The 20,640-nt window shown below is 41.0% G+C and overlaps 3 protein-coding genes across 3 annotated transcripts in view; 2 read left to right on the forward strand and 1 right to left on the reverse strand.

Moving 5' to 3' along the window:
• The window catches only part of LOC127519796 (SLAM family member 9-like), a 139,393-nt gene extending 129,579 nt beyond the window's left edge, over positions 1–9,814 (forward strand). The window contains exons 4-6 of the mRNA XM_051907384.1: positions 8,280–8,378; positions 8,463–8,524; positions 8,889–9,814. Coding sequence (XP_051763344.1) covers positions 8,280–8,378; positions 8,463–8,524; positions 8,889–8,936 — 209 coding nt within the window. The 3' untranslated portion in view covers positions 8,937–9,814. The remainder of the gene's footprint in view (positions 1–8,279; positions 8,379–8,462; positions 8,525–8,888) is intronic.
• Positions 1–20,640, reverse strand: part of LOC127519786 (carcinoembryonic antigen-related cell adhesion molecule 1-like) — a 265,873-nt gene that overhangs the window by 128,809 nt on the left and 116,424 nt on the right. The gene's annotated exons all lie outside the window — the stretch shown is intronic.
• On the forward strand, positions 13,842–19,747 carry LOC127519837 (SLAM family member 5-like). The gene is made up of 6 exons (XM_051907483.1): positions 13,842–13,981; positions 17,121–17,429; positions 17,641–17,928; positions 18,044–18,148; positions 18,714–18,781; positions 19,323–19,747. The coding sequence occupies exons 1-6, from the start codon at positions 13,933–13,935 to the stop codon at positions 19,374–19,376; spliced, it is 873 nt and encodes a 290-aa protein (XP_051763443.1). The 5' UTR covers positions 13,842–13,932; the 3' UTR covers positions 19,377–19,747.

The following is a 20,640-nucleotide window of genomic DNA, read 5'->3' on the forward strand; positions in this document are numbered from 1 at the left end:
CGTTTCAGCGGGGTCCTGCCCACAGTGGTGGGTCCCGAGCAGGCTCTGGTCATGGCACAAGAAGTAGAGACTCTTCTTTGAAAGGAGGCTGTAGAAAGGGTTCCTCCTCCTAGCAGGGAGTCAGGGTTTTACAGCCGATACTTCATTTTTACAAAAAAGGATGGGGGGTTGTGTCCGATTTTAGATCTGTGCCAACTAAATCGCTCAGTAGCAAAGCTCAAGTTCAAGATGCTTACTATCAGACAGATCATGTCACAAATCAGGTCCGAGGACTGGTTTGTCATGATAGATCTAAAGGATGCATACTTCCATGTGTCCATCCTCCCACAACACAGGAAGTTTCTGAGGTTCGCTTTCGGGGATCGAAGCGTACCAATATCGAGTTCTTCCTTTCGGCCTAGCTTTATCACCCCGCACTTTCACAAAATGTGTAGATGCGGCTCTGATGCCCCTGCGTATGCGGGGCCTTCACATTCTCAACTACATCGATGATTAGTTGATTTTAGCTCATTCAGAGCAGGTGGCGTTTCAACATCGAGATGTTGTTCTTGCGCACATGAAGAAGTTGGGGTTGGGGTTGAGGCTGAACACAAAGAAAAGTGTTCTTTCTCCAGCACAGAGAACCACTTATCTGGGCATAGTATGGGATTCGATAACGATGCAGGCTCGTCTGTCACCTGCCCGCATAACATCGATTCTCTCAGCCGCGGCGGAAATAATACTAGGCCAGTCACTCACTGTAAAACAGTTTCAGAGACTGTTGGGTCTTATGGCAGCAGCGTCCAACGTGATACCTTTTGGCGTGAGACCATGAGACCATTAAAGTGGTGGCTCAAAACCAAGGGGTTCTCACTGAGGGGGAATCTGTTCCATATGATCAAGGTCACGCGGCAATGCCTTTGTGCCTTAGTCATATGGAAAAAAAACCTTGCTTTCTGTCCCAGGGACTTGTGTTGGGAGCTCTTGGTTGTCGCATCACGCTAACGACAGATGCATCCCTCACGGGCTGGGGGGCGATCGTGAGTGGTTGCTCTGCTCGGGGTCTGTGGCAGGACCATCATCTCACCTGGCACATAAATCGCCTGGAGATGGTGGCAGTGTTTCAGGATCTGAAACACTTCCTCTCAGACCTCAGAGGCCATCATGTACTTGTTCGTTCCGACAACACATCAGTGGTCTCATATATAAATCATCAGGGGGGTCTGAGGTCACGCCCGTTATACAAACTGGCTCTTCAGATTCTCCTGTGGGCCCAAGTGAAACTGCATTCTATCAGAGCAGTTTACATCCCAGGGTACCTGAATCAGGGAGCAGACATCCTGTCGAGGCAGGGACCAAGACTTCACCCCGAGGTGGTGGAGCTCCTATGGGAGAACTTCGGTCGGGCCAATGTGGATCTGTTTGCGTCTCAAGAGACGACTCACTGTCCTCTATGGTTCTCTATGACAAACCCAGCACTGCTTGGTCTGGACACCATGGTGCAGGCGTAGCCGAGGCTACATCTGTACGCATTTTCCCCGATTGCTCTGCTCCCGGGAGTTCTGGAGAGAGTTCACCGGGACGGGGTCCGCCTGTTGCTAGTAGCCCCATTCTGGCCGGCCCAAGTATGGTTCTCGGACCTGATATCCCTTCTAGACGGCTCTCCGATGGAGATTCCAATCAGGAGGGACCTGCTTTCTCAGGCAAACAGATTTCCTTGCCATTTCGTCTCTCAAGAGAATTCGAGACATTCAAGTTCTCTCGGTATCTCCCTCGTGCTTGGAATTTGCACCTGGCATGGTTAAGGCCTTCCTTCACCCTAGGCCGGGTTATGTTCCAAAGATTCTTACTAATACCGTAAGTCCCATCGTACTGCAGGCCTTCTGCCCTCCTTCTTTCTGGACGTCAGACCAGGAGAAACTTTATCTGCTCTACCCTGTCAGCAGTGTTGTGTTGTGTTACTGTAATTAAATTACTTATCCACTGAAAAAGTAAAGTACGAAAGCACATTTGAATTTATCACTGGTAGGTTCTAATCACACTGGTGTGATCGTACGTGTCAAAGGGTTAAAATCAATCCTGTTTCAGGGGTGGAGAGGGGACAAATTGAAACTAAGGGGGCACAAATCAGATTTGAGGGGGCAATGCCCCCTTTTTGTCCCCTCGTGGTGCCGGGCCTGCTAGAATGGATTAATTGGGAGATGCTATTACTCTTCCACCTGTGTGTCATCATTAACTAATGAACCAATGTGGCTTGAACAACGGATGTGCGTTGGTTTTGCTATGTTGCTATGGTTTTGGGAAACTGTTGTGACTAGTTCATTTCTCCAATGATGCATTGTTAAGCAGCAAGTTAGATCTCCAGAATGATCTCACTCAAAGATGGACCGATGCTGATTCAACACACACTGAATCAGATTAACTCCTCCCGGAGTGAGCCTGACTAGAGCCGACGTGTAGAATACACCGTAAAAACTAGCCTGACAGACACTCACAGATGGCCTGGCGTTGGTTGATTGTCAGCTTGGTGTGTCACAGACCTAAAATATCTTCATGGATTTGAATTCAATGTTTCATTAAAAGACAACAGCTGACCAACTGACTAACGTTGTCTCTCTCTATCATTTACTGCTTACAGCTAGCAGCCAGGAAAATATCTGGTCTATTATTTAGCATTTTGTTTAGCTGTCAATCTGTGTATGTTATCAAAGACGCGTGATAGATAAGAGTCTAGTTGACCTCTGATTTGACTTTTTGATGGATTCAGTATGTTATTTGACTGTAAAGCTGTTTTATAGGGCATCAACTGTGAGGTTCATTTAAAGCAGGACAGGAAGAAACTCTTCACCTACAAACTAAACACAGATGCATCAAATACCCACTCTCACCTACAAACTATTTGTCCACCCAACAGATCAAACCATGTTTCTGAAGAAAACCAACCACAGCAGGTTTCAGTTTGACTCGGAAAATGAGTTGCTCACAATGTGAGATGGCAGATGGTATGAACTTTTTTTTTTTTCAGACTTTTCACTGAACAATTGAAGAAAATGTTTCACACGATTGTTCTGTTCTGTTTGTGCTGGTGGATTCTGATTGGTAAGTTATAAATATATATTTTTGGCCTAATATCGTTGTTAATAAATATTTTTGATACTTTTTGCAAGTATTGATGGTGTGCGGGATTTCCTTTTGTTTTTTTAGATTTATGACATTATTAGTCTTCTCTCCCATGCACCTATCCATTACCTGGAGGGTTGCGATTGTAATTGTTTATTGGCCTAATATCAGTAACATTCTTGACATATGTTAGAAGCAATGGAAAATAATGGGAACTGCTATAGTGAATGTAACTTCAACCAGTGGAGGGCGAATCCTCCATTAAGTCACTTTTTTGTTAATTGTCCTAATTTCTTAATTTCAAGGATTTACAAATGCAAACCCTCTCTAAAAATAGAAATAGTTCAGAAATACTTTGGTAGTAACTATAAACAACAACCAAAGTAATATAAATTAATTAGTAAAAAAGATACTATTCTAAATGTCCTATATTTAAAAATGTCAACATGTTGAAAATATGCAGGTTAAAGGATTAGTGCACTTTACAATGAAAATTACCCCAAGAAGTATTCGCCCTCAAGACATCCTTTCTTCTTTCTGATGAACACAAACTTTCGAAAAAACCCTTTTTCATAATTTGAATACGGAAGGCGTAGGACGTAGCAAAACCTATTTGAACTGAGAGAGGCGTTGCACTTTCTTCCTGAGCTGAATACAGATGGCAGTCTGGCGGAAGCTAGATATTTTACTTTATTTATTTAACTTGTTAAATATGGATATTTTTCTTATACAAATGCATCACTTCACTTCAGGAGGCCTTTATTAACCCCCCCGGAGCCGTGAGGAGTACGTTTATGATGGATGGATGCACTTTCTTGAGCTTCAAACTTGTTGACCCATTTCACTGCCATTATAAAGCTTAAATGCATCAAGATATTTATTAATATAATTCCAATTGTGTTCATCTGAAGGAAGAAAGTCATATGAGTAAATCTTAGGGCAATTTTCATATAAAAGTGAACAAATCATTTAATTTAAATTTTCATAATTGACTTTGTAGATACATTTATTGTGCTCTAGATAGCAGATAACTTTAAAACACCATTAATATTTTGTGTCTTTGCTGCAGTTCAGAAAGTTCTTCAATTCACATTTTGTTACAAACTATAGCTGATTTCAGGCTTTGTAAACCAGTGCCTTAATCCATGTAAAACGTGTTTGTTCTCCAGGTGTGTTTGGTGATTCAGTGTCAGTGATGGAGGGAGATTCTGTCACTTTATACACTGATCTTACTGAAATACATGAAGACGACATACTGTGGACATTTGGAGCTGAAAACTCTCTCATAGCTAAAAGAAAGAAGCAAATCTTCTACACATATAATGTTCCTGATGGGAGATTCAGAGACAGACTGAAGCTGGACAATCAAACTGGATCTCTGACCATCACAAACATCACAACTGAACATGCTGGAGTTTATGAAGTACAGATAAGGGCAGAAAAACTGACATCAAAAACATTCAGTGTTTCTGTCTATGGTGAGTAGAGATAATTTTTCTTGTGCTTCAAATATTCTTGTTTTATTAAAGGAATATTCAGTATAAGTTAAGCTCAATTAACAGCATTTGTGGCATAATGTTGATAACCCCCCAAAAATTTAAAAATTAAAATAATAATAATAATAATAATAATAAGCAAAACAAAGCTATAAAATTGGATAAAATTGTTTAGTGATTTTTTTTTAACACAGCTCATTTTAACACTCATTGTTTATGTATTGTGTCTTTAATACCAAGTTCAGTAATGAAACCCTTATGTGCAGATTTGCAGTCTCATTGCCAGTTCAACAGCCAATCAATCGCTTCTTACTATCTACGCTCGCCTTAATGGAATAGTTCACTTTCAAATAAAAATTTCCTGATAATTTACTCACCCCCATGTCATCCAAGATGTCCATGTCCTTCTTTCTTCAGTCGAAAAGAAATGAAGGTTTTTAACGAAAACATTCCAGGATTATTCTCCTTATAGTGGACTTCAATGGTCTCCAAACGGTTGAAGGTCAAAATTACAGTTTCAGTGCAGCTTCAAAGGGCTTTAAACGATACCAGAAGAGGAATAAAGGTCTTATCTAGCGAAACAATCGTCATTTTCTGAAAAAAATCAAAATGTATAAGCTTACGCTGAATGTCCTACGCCTTCCTTATTCAACTTACGGAATGAACGTGGCGCCAGTTTCGTTTTTTCCGTAAGTTGAATAGGGAAGGCGTAGGACATTTAGTGTAAGCTTTTTGAAGAATACGGAATCGGGTTCTGGTGGAAGCACTTGTGATGCGATCATTTGTGCCTATAAAGCATATACATTTAGATTTTTTTTAGAAAATGACCAATCGTTTCGCTAGATAAGACCCTTATTCCTCGTCTGGTATTATTTAAAGCCCTTTGAAGCTGCACTGAAACTGTAATTTTGACCTTCAACCTTTTGGAGACCATTGAAGTCCACTATAAGGAGAAAAATCCTGGAATGCTTTCATCAAAAACCTTCATTTCTTTTCGACTGAAGAAAGAAGGACACGGACATCTTGGATGACATGGGGATGAGTAAATTATCAGGAAATTTTTATTTGAAAATGGACTAATCCTTTAATTTTCCGGTCATATTAGATGGAGTTCAGTCTGCACCCTATGTCTATAGCCCCTCCTCCTCCCCAGCACCACCTGTCTACATCTGCTATGGGTGTCTCTTTTGTCTTGCAGCAGCATGTTGTCATGTGTATGTTCTATTTACCTCAGTTTTGTCTTGTCTGCATTAGTCCTCATTAGTCACTATGGTTTCTAATTAAGTCTCGTCAGCTGTTCCCATTAGTAGTCATTCTCTATGTATTTAAGGTCCTGCCTGTTCTGGGTTCTTTGTCAGTCATTGTTGGTGTAACCTGTAATGCTCTCCTGTTGGATTAAAGACTGTGTTTTCTACTATTACCTTCGTCGTGAGTTTCTATGCCACCAGTAATGTAACAGAATGACTGACCCTCAAATCGAGTATAAAGAATTAAAGATGGACTCACCAGCCTTGCGACTTCTCCTCCTCCCAGAGAGCAGGCCTTATTTGGACTACTTGGCCTGGATGATCTGGTATGGGGACCTCTCCCTCACAGCCAGCGAGCCCGAGGCGCCCACCGAGGTCATTTCAGGACCGGAGAACATCAAAGCCCCGGATTCGACGCAAGCGGGTCAGTCCATCGCAGAGCCAGAAGCAGATCTAGACCTGATCAATCTGTGGTCCGCGGATCCAATTCCCACCCAAGTCCCCACCCTTGAATCCTCCTCGTCTTCACCGGTCCCGTCCGGTTATCTGGATGCTCTGGTCCCGTCCGGACATCACCTTCAGCCTGTAACCCTGCCTGTCCTCCTGGTCCCGTCTCCATCGCTGGTCACAACCAGCCCCCTGGATCTGTTGGTACTACCGGTGTTGTCAAGCTCCTCGGCTCTGTCCCCGCCGCTCACTCCGTGCGGCTCATCCTCCTCGCCTTGGGCTTCCCTACCACCAGCTCGGCTAGAGGCCGAGTCCCCGGCTGCACTTCAGGCCCCCAGGCCTACATCTCCACCTCGACCTCTCAGCCCGTCACCATCGCCTCGGCTCACCGCTCCCTCATCGCCTCCGTGGCCTGTCTGTCCGGATGCTCCGCTGGGCTCACTCGCCACTCCAGGTCAGCCTCCGGTGGTCGACGCCCAGATTCCGCTATGGACTTTCGGGGTTCAAGCTGCGCCTAAACCCTGCACCACTACAGCGTCATCGGTCTCCTCCCTTCCTCCGACCTCCCCGTCGTGCTCGCTTGCCTCATCATCACCCCGGTCATCCGAGTCCCCGTCATCGCCTCGGTCCCGCGAGCCAGCAGCTCAGCGCCAGGCTTCCAGGCCTGCGATGTCGCCTAGGTCCATCAGCCACTACCGCCAGGGCCTCCACTCACTATGGTTCCACCTCTGCTGATTGGTCCCAGGGTTCCGTCCTCCCCTGCAGTCAGGACTCCACCCTGGCTCCTCCCACCGTCAACTCCACCATGGTGCCCGTGGTCAACTTCTCCAGGTTGCTGTCCGTCACCAGCTCCACGCCCTCCACCGAAGCCTCCGCCCTCTCTCCTCTCCATAGACTTTGTTACTTTGCTTCTTTCAGAGGGGGGCGTAATGTCACGTGTATGTTCTGTTTACCTCAGTTTTGTCTTGTCTGCATTAGTCCTCATTAGTCACTATGGTTTCTAATTAAGTCTCGTCAGCTGTTCCCATTAGTAGTCATTATCTATGTATTTAAGGTCCTGCCTGTTCTGGGTTTTTTGTCAGTCATTGTTGGTGTAACCCGTAATGCTACCCGTAAATACATGTTTTCTTCTCTGTATTTCTTTTGGTTTATCAGAGTGAGTCTAGGTCCTCGCTCCACAGTCACAACAGCAGCGGCGTAGCAGATCTAGTCCACCACAACTAAACCTATTTACCTTTATATTTCTCATTAATGACTGAATTCATTTCATGTCTGAACTATTGTAACAGTATTTTAACAGTTTTAACAGATGTACTGACTTCCATTGTAAGTATCTCAGTGTAACATTTTTTTTTTTTTTTTTTTTTTTTTTTGAAAAAAGTATGGACAAATAGAAGTTATTATCATTTTCACAAATGTTGTCAATTAAGCTTAACTGGAACTGAAACCAGAATATGCTTAAACCATTTACATACTGAAAAGTTTAATCATTGTGTATGTTGAGAAGACGGAAACAAAATAAGATTCTTGACTGGATTTATCAAGATTTGTTTATTCTCTCATGTTTCTCAGCTCGTCTGCCTGTTCCCGTCATCAGCAGTAACTCTTCACAATGTTCTTCATCATCATCATCATCATCATCAAATTGTTCATTGGTGTGTTCAGCTGTGAATGTGAGTCATGTGACTTTCTCCTGGTACAAAGGAAACAGTTTATTGTCCAGCATCAGTGTGTCTGATCTCAGCATCAGTCTCTCCCTACCTCTGGAGGTGGAATATCAGGATAACAACACCTACAGCTGTGTGCTGAACAATCCCATCAGCAACCAGACTCAACATCTGGACATCACTCAACTCTGTCACACATGTGCAGGTACGGTGATATTAATATTGATTTACTCACAGTTATACATTGCTGATGTTTGATAGTGTTTGTTTTAGATCAGATGGACAGATTCACTCACACTAATGGCTCATTTTGTCCATTACAGATCAAGGCCTACCATTATTGTACATAGTGCTGATCTCTGCTGGATCTCTGTTGACTGTAGTCGTGATGTGCTGCATCTGCAAGAAATGTAGAAAAACAGGTCAGAAGAACAAGCAATTTTTAGGCACACATTTCGATATAAGATTGAATTGTTTTAACATATATGTGATCATTGTTAATGCAGTCGAGACCCGGAAGGAAGACAGAACTGATTCAGCTTTCTGTCAACAGAAAACACAAAAAATGGTAAGATCATTTATGACTGTGTTGCAAGAAGTTGTTGCAGTTGTTGAAGCTGGTTGACTGAAGTTTTGTGTGCGGCATCAGACTGCCAGTGAACAGATGTTGATGGTCAGCCTCGGTCATTACCTTCAATAGGGAGCAGCTCGAAAAAAGCATGCTTTTATGATATTTACACTAAATGCATGTACTGTTTGAACCACAGTGTAAATGCTAACGTACTGTATGTTAGCGTTTACACATTTTGCAGACCTATAAAATAGCACAAATCAAAACGCATTAGCGTGCAGAAAATAATGTACTTTTCTTCAATATCAATAAAATATGGGCAATCAGGCTCCTGATTGACTGTATTTTTTTTTTCTTGCAGAAATCAAAGAAGGAGGCTGTATATTCAAATGTCCCCAAAAGACGATGATCAAATACCTCTTTACACCTCTTTAGTTCACGTTTACGATTTACTGTCTGCCAGGATGGTCTCTCTCTCTCTCTCTCTCTCACACACACACACACACACACACACACACACACACACACACACACACACACACACACACACACACCTTATATAACATTGTTGGGTTTGTTATGTATGAAAAGTTGTTGCTCTGTATTATAGTTTACTTTTGTGGTTCACAAATAGCACAGCATTCAGAAACTCAACTAAATATTCTATTTTTAACACATGGAAATGTACTAACTTTATTAAAGGTGCAGTTTGTAAATTTTAGAGGCATCTAACGATGAGGTTGCGAATTGCAATATAGAGAAGCTATAGTAGCCAACACAGGACAAAAATGTTGTCGTCTGAGACAGCAGAGAGTAACTAATAAATCAAACGCGCTGTATAGAGCTACTGTAGAAACATGTCAGCACAAAATGGCAATTTAACATGTAAGGGGACCCGTGGTGTATGTAGATAGAAAGAAAATTGAATATCGAATGCATAGTGGTTTACAGTATCTCACGTTCTGCTGCACTGTAATGTACAAATTTTGTGTGTATATTTGATAAAGGTGTAATCCTGTATTGTGTATATTTTGTGTAATGTGTGCATATACTGTGTATACTGTATTGTATTGTATAAATCCTGCATATATTTTGTATTGATTCTGTAGGCCTAGTATGTGTAGCTATACTATTTAGTGCAGTGTATATTTTGAAGCCTATATTTGTAAATTTTATACCTGTCAAGTGCACTGTCTGGAGTATGTACCCAAGACTTTCACCCATCGTATACAAATGTGTCATTAAATGTCAACAAATTGAGTTAACCAAGCTGTCCATAAAACAATCAAAATAAGCCCTACAGTCTAATAAAATAAGATACTATGAAGACACTTGATATAATGGTATTTAATAGTTTTTAAATGTATTTAATAGGTTGCAATAAAACATTTGTAACTGGTCTGTACAAGGTGTTTTGTGCATGTTTGAGCTGAGTTTTCGCTGCATTTACACTGGTCTGACCAGCAGGGGTCACCAGCGTGGGGGTGCTGGGGACATGTTTTGGAGTGGTTTGTGTGAGTACAGTGTTTCAACCTTGGTATTGTGGAGTGACGAGAGTGCTTTTTGCGCACCGGGGGAACAAAGTGATGACTTTTCGGCAGTGTCTGTTGGTTGCGAGTCTTTGGTTTTGAAACGGTGGTTCGGATCGCGTATCAAACTGCCAAACTGCTGAAATCACGTGACTTTGGCACTCCGAACCACTGATTCGAGCTGAGGGGTTTGTGGGGCTTTGGGGTGGCATTTTGGGGTCGGACATTGCTGGATGTTTTTGGTGGGTCGTTGTTTTGTTTTTTTGGCACACGGGGCATGTTCTCGTCGCTTTGTTGGGGTTGGGCCACTGTACTCTCATGAACTGTTTTGAGTGTGTCTTTGGTGCCTTTGTGGATCTTGGGAGATGCGGTGGCATTGCTGGCAGTGGGGGCCTCACTGGGCCATCGGATTTCATCAGGGATTTCTTGGTTTGTGTTCCGGGGGTGGGCGGGGGCGTAGAGCAGTGTGGGGGTGAATGGTAGGTGACACTGTTTTCATTTTTGGGTGAACTAACCCTTTAAGTAAAAAGGGAAAAACACTTGAAACACGTTAATATATTGGATTTGATACATGCATAGGTTTGTACCAGTGTGTCATGTCATATAATGTACTTCATATAATAAGATTTCACTCCGTACAAAACTTAACCGAAACTTCAAAAAGCAGTTCTTTTCTGCTATGAAATAAAGGTCTACGTTACACGTTTTGCACATCGCTTTGGGTGTTCCTGCACACCCAGGAACCCTGCATCTTCCCTTCTTATAACACATTAATGCCAATGTGAGGTATTGTCTAAGACATCCTTGAAAAGTACCCCTTATCGCATAACGTTGCCCTGAGGCAACGAAAAGAAAAACTGAATTTCTGAACATGCAAAATAAAAAAAAACTTCATAAAACCTCACAAAAGTCTTGTCTACACCTTAATAAACACACACATATTTTTTATGTACAGTTCATGTCATTTTTTTTAAATAAGATTACTAAAGCAAATAATCTTGCCTTCTTCTCACACCATGTGCTCCTGTGACCATGTGTCATAAAAGGACATCCCACCTTCAAATGGTGCTTGATGGTGAATCCAACACCTTACTGGACTGTTTTTTGAAACTTTTTCGACCTTTCTAATTGGTTGTAATCATTTTAAGAAAAATGTACTAAACATAGGGCTTAAGAAAACTTTTCAGTAGAGGGATATCTTTGACTCCTATTTACATCTTTCAAACTGTCATCACTTTCATTCTCTATATTGAGTGGTGCCATCTGGTGGATTTTGAAAAACTGCAGCTAAAGCAGCATTAAATGTGACATATGTAATGTTAAAGTTGATCTTTAGTTGTAAAAATCCAGAATCTGAGTTTTTTTTTTTTTTTTTTTCCGCTTGAATGCTGAAAACAAAAGAAATTAACATTTAATTATAAACCATTTTTGGACTGTGGAACAAATACACAACAGGAAAGTGAAAATGTTTCTACAGATCATAAAGATTGTGGGTAGAGAAATATGTCTGGAATCATAATGTAACATGCTAACAAACAGCAGAAGAACATCATTGATTCACACATTCACTCATCAGACAAACAAACATGAGGCTCATGGAGGATGATCTTACACAACACAAACCATATCCTGGTTCATATATTCATACCCCCCTCCTCATATACAACCAAATAGTGTTCACTACATATTTTTAACCCTGCTCATTGGGATCTGGTCAAAACACTGGATCCAGACATGGTCTTGTTATTGGAAGATACCAACTTACCATTATAGAAGGTCTAATAGCCAACTTGGATCACGTAGGACAGTGGTCTGTCATACTCCTATGGGACATACGGGCCTGTGGCTGCACTTAGGCCCTCAACCCCTTTGGCTCCACCGGGGTTCTAAACCTCCTCCAGTCTTCTGATCCACCATCTCCGTGGATCTTCATCCTCTCAGCTCCACCAAGGCCTTCCACTTGGTGAGTTCTGTCATGGTCTTCTTCACTGTATCCACAGGGATCATCACATGCGTCCAAGTCCATGTTTATGACCTCAGGTGTGTTCAAGTCACTTCCATCAGAGCAAGATGCTGGTGTATCATCTCTTAAAGGTGGAGTCAGTAGAATTTCAAAAACACTGTTTGGAAGTTGGTGTCAGGCCGACACCAACAACAAAGGTGTAACCAATCAGCACTAAGGGGCATATGACAGTCGAGGAGACAGAATGAGCAAGAGCGAGATTTGAAAAAAAGAAAAGAAAAAAAAAACTGCAGAACGAGAAATGGGACACAATACAAAAGAGCTCAAAAGAATATCACTGGAATGAAGGTTTATGACTTGGTAAGTGCTTTAGGGCCTGCGTTTATATTAGAAAAGCTTTCCAGCGCTGGAGAGAGCTAAGTGGGAAGGCCTGAAAATAGACGCTTCTCATGTGAGTACACTGGGTTTGATTGTCTGGAGCGGCTGTGCTGTTGGTGACTAACAACGAACACTTTATATTAACTCTTGAGTACTGTTAGTTCATTTTTTGTGCTTCATCGTTCATCAGCTGCGCTTTATTTTTCGTGAGGCATTTTGTTGCACGTCAGCTGTCATAAACAGACACCCACTCTCACATTGCGCGTGTAACAGCGGGCAGATAGTGAGAGTTGTGCAGGTAAACCACTGCACACTGATGCCCGCTAGAGAATCATTGGTAATGCACTCGCCTCGCATGCCAGCAGCGATCGGGCCGGGGTTCGAGACTAACTCGGAGCAGGGTGGTTAGGATTGGAGAGTGAGAGAGGTGTGTGTTTGTTTGGGTTGAATTCAAATATCAACAGTGTCCAACAGTGTTTTTCAAAATCTACTGATCCCACCTTTAATTAACCACACAAAAATACAGCAAGGTTTTAAACTCTACTTCTAGAAAATGAAGAACAAAGAATATGCACCAGGTATGTTCACCTGTGTCTTGTTTAGTTGCTCATTTATTCTTTGTACGTGTTGAAGTCCCATTTTGTCCGATCTCATCTGGTTTGGTTTGCTGTTCTCCTGTGGTTTTCCTGAGATGTATTAATAAATACTGCTTTGCAAATAAACAAGTCCTTCAACTGTGTCTCTCTTTCCAACCAAGCTCTGGCAGACAGATTTTTTTCAGTGGGTGCATGGAAATAAATAAAAAAAAAAAAAACATTCTATACCTTTGAAAAATACGATAATTTTATTTTTTTTTTCTCTCCCCCTTCCTTCCTCTCTTTTTATCATGTTTGTTTGTATTTTGTAGATTAAAGAGTTTTAAAATGCTGTTCGTAGTGGCAGAACAGGAAGAAACTCTTTGCTAACAAACTAAACACTCGTGCTCTAAAAACCCATTTTCACACACACACACACACACACACACACACACACACACACACACACACACACACACACACACACACACACACACACACACACCATGTTTGTCCAGCTGAAACCACATGTCTGAAGAAAACCAACCACAGAAGGTTTCAGTTTGACTCAGAAACTGAACTTTAAAAACTGGTACTGTGAGATGATATATAGTTTTAACTTTGTACTTTGGTTTTTGTTTACACTAAAATTGAGAACTAAATAAATATACACAACAAATTTTAAATCATGTGTTCAGTATGTGTAGTTTGTCCACAATTCACTCAATATTCTTCAGATAAGTGAGGCAAGTACTTTTAAAAAAAAGTATGTTATATGGTTAGAATAAAGAATATTTCCATCCACTGAGAACAGTGAAAGTTTTAATAAAGGTCAGATGAACTATAACATTATGCATATGCAAATGCAGCGAGTGAAACTAGGAGGTTCAGACTCCGTCGTGGGAGGATTCACACCAGCTGGAGTGTCTTATTAGATCAGACACTGAACCGCTGAAGAAAATGTTTCACATGCTTGTTTTGTTCTGTTTGTGCTGCTGGAGTTTGACTGGTAAGTTACAAAAATATGTTTTCCCCATTTCAGAGTAAAAAAAAAAGTGGCTGCTGCTGTTCAAATTAGACTTTTATCTGCTGTTGTGTAACAAATGAATCATGAATAATATTCTGCAATTATCATAAACATCTACAAAATTCATCTACAGAAATTCATTAGTCAAAATGTCCAGGTCTCATTAATTTAAAAAAAAAAAAAAAAGTATTTAAAATATCCAGCACAGTTAAACTTGTACTTTCAATCTGCAATAAATATCATGTTTTTATTTTCAATAAATTATGAAACTTTAAACACTGATTTTTCCTCTAAAGCAGATCATTTTAAAACAAATAAAAGCAGATTAAGGATGTGTTGCACCAATAATGATTAAGATTAAATCTAGATAAAATCAAGGTTTGTTTAATAATACTTTAAACTCTGAAATAAGTAGACTTACATTTAAACCATCATTTTGATCCTGGTTTTACTTTACATTTAAGACAGATCAACTTTAACCCTGTCACTTCGTTACTTTAAGTAAAACTCCTCAATGAAGTCGCATGACTGCAAATGTTGTTGCTGTTTTTACTATGTGGGGTTAATGAATTTGTGTTTAATGTATTAAATAGCCTGGAGTAATTAGTGTGAATATGCAATATATAACTGTGTGTTGGGTTATGTGCTTGTTTAACATGCTCATTTGTAAAGGTATAATAACAATAATAATAATAATTATTATTATTATTATTATTATTATTGTGGTAGAAGACACTTGGGTTGTTATAGATTGTTATGTGGTTTTCTGTCCTTTTTTCATAAATTATGCTGCCATATCAGTCCATTAATTTATATAAATATATTTTCAGGCAATCTGTAAGCGCTGCTGCAGTGTTTTCTCTGTCTGCTTGATTCTGATAGTTTCTCTGTAACGGTAGCTGTTAGTAGTTTACAGTAGCAGTTTATAAATTGTCACATCCACGCCTCCCCGGACTCCGTTTCCCAGAATCCTCCTTGTTCCACTCCTGTTTTCACTTCCCTCATCAGCCTTCCCGCCATTTCCCTGGATTCCCTGCACCTGTTGTCTTCGTCAGCACTGCCTTTAAGTTGGACTCACTCCCTGCACTCCTTTGTCAGTTCTAACGTTATCCTAAATGTGTATGGTTGTGTTTCTTGCTCCTTTGTTGATTAAATACCCTTATTATTGTGGATTTCTGTATTCGCCTCGTCTCTACACCACCTACACGTAACAGAAGAACTGACCCAACCTTTGGAAATCTACAAAAAGTATGGGATTATTCCTGGTTCCCGAGCCTCCCCAGCAAGCTTCAGCGGTGGATCGCCTGTGTGGGTGCCGGCAGGATGGTCGCCCGCTGGAGAGGTATGTGAAGGAATTTACCGAGCTTGCTTATTTGGTGAACTGGCCAGATGCCCCGTTAAACGCTTGTTTTCTAGCGGGGCTGGACGAGAACATGATTCGTTTTATTGAACCAGCGTGTTTTTTTTTTTCCCTAGTTGAGACAATTAATCTGATTCTCTTTCTGAATTGTTCTGATTTTGTAATTGAAGAGGTTCAAGAAAAGTCATGTATTCCTCGTCCAGTCCCCACAGAAAAACAGGCGGCCTGGCCAGTTCGCCAACCGCCGGTTTCCTCCGTCTACCCCTCCAGTGGGTGTTCTCCTGGTGTCCTGCCGGACCCAAACCCCAAGCCGGCAAAGAAAAGGTCCACCGCTAAGTCCAGACGGCCCAAGAAGGCCGCAAAACAGCCCCAGTCCCCAGTGGATTCTGCCGCTGAGCAGCCAGAACCCCCTACAAAGCCTGTCGCCCAGTCTGAGCCCTCGCCAAGGGAGGTTGACTGGCTAATAGACTTTTGGACTGAACCCGCTCCAGCCCTCGCCGGGCCCGCCCCGGCTGCCAACGAGCCCGCTCCAGCAGCCCCAGAGCCCTCTCCAGCCGGTCACGAGCCAGCTGCTCCAGCCGCCGCCGCTGCCGAGCCAGCCGCTCCAGCCGCCGCCGGTATCCGTGGGTGGGAAAGATGGGGGTGGGCTCGGAGACCTGCCGTGGCCTGCCAAGGCTCCTGACCCGCCGTGGCCTGCCAAGGCTCCTGACCCGCCGTGGCCTTCCCTGGCTCCTGACCCGCCGTGGCCTTCCCTGGCTCCTGACCCGCCGTGGCCTTCCCTGGCTCCTGACCCGCCGTGGCCTTCCCTGGCTCCGGACCCGCCGTGGCCTTCCCTGGCTCCGGACCCGCCGTGGCCTTCCCTGGCTCCGGACCCGCCGTGGCCTTCCCTGGCTCCGGACCCGCCGTGGCCTTCCCTGGCTCCGGACCCGCCGTGGCCTTCCCTGGCTCCGGACCCGCCGTGGCCTTCCCTGGCTCCGGACCCGCCGTGGCCTTCCCTGGCTCCGGACCCGCCGTGGCCGCCCACGGCTCCGGACCCGCCCTGGAGACCTCCGCACCCGCCTGCACCCCCCCGCACCTGCCTGTAGGTCTCCAGGGCGCCCACCCCCCCCTCCCCGCTGTTTCATCTGAGGCGTGAGGACACGCCTTCCGGGGAGGGGGAGGTAATGTCACATCCACGCCTCCCCGGACTCCGTTTCCCAGAATCCTCCTTGTTCCACTCCTGTTTTCACTTCCCTCATCAGCCTTCCCGCCATTTCCCTGGATTCCCTGCACCTGTTGTCTTCGTTCTAACGTTATCCTAAATGTGTATGGTTGTGTTTCTTGCTCCTTTGTTGATTAAATACCCTTATTATTGTGGATTTCCGTATTCGCCTCATCTCTACACCACCTACAAGTAACATAAATACATTTTACACATTTATTTCCATTATCTGCAAGAGCTCCTGATGTCAGAGAGAAAGTTTCTGGTAGTCAGTCAGAAAGGAAACTAAATATTAACATTGTGGCTTTTTAATTACAATGGCGAATCCATCATGGTGGACAATGTATTGTAGATGAAGTTTTTAATCAGAGATTCAAATTATAATCACTGATTTATTAATCTGTGTTTAACATTAAGTGATGCAGCCAGCCCTTATTGTTTGTCTGTTGGTATATCTCACCTTTCATTTAGTTTTGTGTTTCTGCTGCTGTTCAGGATGTTCCCAACTTCACATTTTTTAAAAAAAAAAACTAAAAATCAGTGTAAAATCTGTTCATCAGGTGTGTTTCGTGATTCAGTGTCAGTGATGGAGGGAGATTCTGTCACTCTAAACACTGATTTTACTGAAATACATGAAGACGACATACTGTGGACATTTGGAGCTGAAAACTCTCTCATAGCTAAAAGAAAGAAGCAAATCTTCTACACATATAATAGTACTGATGAGAGATTCAGAGACAGACTGAAGCTGGACAATCAAACTGGATCTCTGACCATCACAAACATCACAACTGAACATGCTGGAGTTTATGAAGTACAGATAAGGGCAGAAAAACTGACATCAAAATCATTCAGTGTTTGTGTATATGGTGAGTAGAGATTTTATTTGTCCAAACATTCACATTTACATATTCAAATGTTTAATCATTTTATAGTTTGAGATGATAGACACATTCAGTGACCGTCAACACACTAAACACTCAACACAAAAGTTATTACACTGATTTACTACAATTCACAACACCAAAAATAGACTGATTGTTGTGTTCATATTTCTGTTTATTCTCTCATGTTTCTCAGCTCGTCTGCCTGTTCCTGTCATCAGCAGTAACTCTTCACAATGTTCTTCATCATCATCAAATTGTTCATTGGTGTGTTCAGCTCTGAATGTGGGTCATGTGACTCTCTCCTGGTACAAAGGAAACAGTTTATTGTCCAGCATCAGTGTGTCTGATCTCAGCATCAGTCTCTCTCTACCTCTGGAGGTGGAATATCAGGATAAAAACACCTACAGCTGTGTGCTGAACAATCCCATCAGAAACCAGACTCAACATCTGGACATCACTCAACTCTGTCACACATGTGCAGGTACGACAGCACTGATATATGTGTTTATTTACTGATCTGATCCCTGTCTTCTGTTGTAGATCAAACTGACAGATTCACTTACATTAATGACTGTCTCTCTTTTATTCTCCTTCAGCTCCTCCAGTCTCTCTGATAGTGCTGATCTCTGCTGGATCTCTGTTGATTGTTGCTGCAGTCGTGATCTTCTGCATCTGCATGAAATGTAGAACTGAAAAAGAAGGCAAGTGTTACTTTCTCCTTTTAAACAAGTAATATAGCAAATAATACTTGAAAAATATGCTCTAAATATTTTAGCCAACTGAAAGCTTTATTTTATAATTTAATTAAAATTATTCTCATAATTTTGTAGTTAACATCCTTTAAATGAAACCATTTAACTATTTCTTAAACTGCGTCAACCCTGGAAATTCAAAAACAGAAATGTTTATTTAAAAAAAAAAAAAAAAAGTCTATATGAGTGATAACTTTTCTTGAGCTTGTTGAGCTTTGATGCTGATTAAATACAATAAATAAATAAATAAATAAAAAAACATCCCAACTGGGTTTGATTTATGTGTAAATTTATATGTGATTTATGTGTCTCTCTAAATTTAATGATAAACACTCTTTGGAAAGTTTTTGTATATGGAAAAAGTTATAGGCCCAATGGCAACTTATATTTGTTAATGCCATTTTTAGAAACTGTGGTGTTAATTTTGAAAGCTCTAATAATAACATATATGAAGAACCAGATCTAGTTAAGATTGAATTTTGCAGTATTAATGCATCTATTATTGTTCAAGCAGCTGAGACTCATGAAGAACAGATCACTTACGCTGAACCAACGTTCTACAAAAGAAACTCACAGAAATCGGTAAGACAATTTATTGTTAAAATGTTAAGTATTTGAATAAATTCAGCGGTGAATCTGATGTAGATTACTGTGAGCGATTTTGATTTCTCATAAGAAAAAAAAAATCATGCTCTGGTAAATCATCATTATTATAACAAAAAGTCAAAATTATGACATACTAAATCAAAATTAAGAGATTACAAAAGTCTAAATTATGACTTAAATCAGAATTTTGACTTACCCCAAAAATGACTAAAAAAAAATCATAATTCTGAGATTACAAAGTCAAAATTATGACTTAAAAAGTCAAAAATATCACATACAAAATTGAAATGATAAATTATAAATTGAAATTCTGACTTAAAATGTTGAAATTATGGCGTACTAATTTTGGCTCTGTCATAACTTTGAATTTTTAATCTCATAATTTTGACTTTTTATGTCAAAATTATGATTTATCAGAGCATCAGATGTTTGTAAAGGCTTTGTTACTAATATTATTACCTGGAATACATATTATTAATATATCTTGTGTTATGCATTTTTTTTTTTTTTTTTTCAGAAAGTTGAGGAGGAGGATTGTGTGGATTATGCACCAATCACAGTGAGAAGATGATCAAACGTCAGTCTTTTTCTAGGTAGAAGACCCAGATTGTGTGATCATTTACACTGGAAACCAACAGCCTTAGACTCTGAATGTATGGTTGAGTTTTGGGATTATGAGAATCGCCACATCAGGAAATAACAGCAGACACAGAGTTGGATTATCCTAAAGGGGTTTTAAGTGTGATAATTAGCAATGGATTAATTAAATGGCCTCCTAAAAACTGCAAAAACTTAATTGTACTACAAGGACTTTAAACAAATGATGTAAATCGTGTGGCCCATTGGAACATTTTCACTCATTTTTTTGGGAACATTTTTACTCTTAAAGTCAATAGTGCAAAACGTAGATGCAAGCTACTCATTAAAAGCGGTCAAAGTGAACCCTGCTGTGGTCTTATTTATTCATTTATTCACATCAGTACAGAGATGTGGTTTGATCTGTTGGGTAGACAAACAGCTTGTGCATGAGAATGCATCTCCTATGGAGGTTTGTGTTTGATGTTGTGTTTGAGCATGCATCTCTGAGGTGTGAATAGTGTGTCTGAGGTGTCAGACTCTGTGATAGCAAGTTGAAAAGCTTTTTCCATTCCTGCTCGCATGAAACCATTGACTTCTGCTCTACAGAGAAGCCGCTTTACTAAAAAACACTAAACTCATTAGTTTCAAATCAAACAGTGATACTGCTGTGAACAACGAAAATATCATATTTGTGTGCATGTACATGATGATCTTACGTACTCATGCTGCGATCCTGCAGTTAAGCAGTGCTACACTGTTGCTAGAGCTGGAAATAACTACTGAAACTACACTCTCACAGAAAAAAGGTACAATCTGTCACTGGGGTGGTACCTTCAGCCCTTTATTTCTGAGAGCGTAGTTTCAGTAGTTATTTCCAGCCATGGTAAATGTTTATGATAATGTCTTTATTAATATTATTTCTTATGTTAATTATTCTTTTTATATTATTATTCTTTTACATGTTATTGATTTTCTTAATCATTTATATATTTCCTACTATATGCTCTGATATGTTTGAATATTTCCAAATGTAAGATCTTTTGGTGTCTCTTCTGTGCTGTAAGATTGAGTGGGTGTATTTTCCATTGGAATTCATTAGGTGATGTACCTTTGTATCAACATATTTCCATTTCTGCAGACATGAAATAATGCAAGATCTGCAATATTCTCAAAACAACACATTCTGTATCTAATCTCATCTATCTTTGACATAATCTCATCACTCTGACCTAGCCATTACACCAACTATGACATAA

This window comes from Ctenopharyngodon idella, chromosome 10 (assembly GCF_019924925.1).
Source record: "Ctenopharyngodon idella isolate HZGC_01 chromosome 10, HZGC01, whole genome shotgun sequence".
NCBI lineage: Eukaryota > Metazoa > Chordata > Actinopteri > Cypriniformes > Xenocyprididae > Ctenopharyngodon > Ctenopharyngodon idella.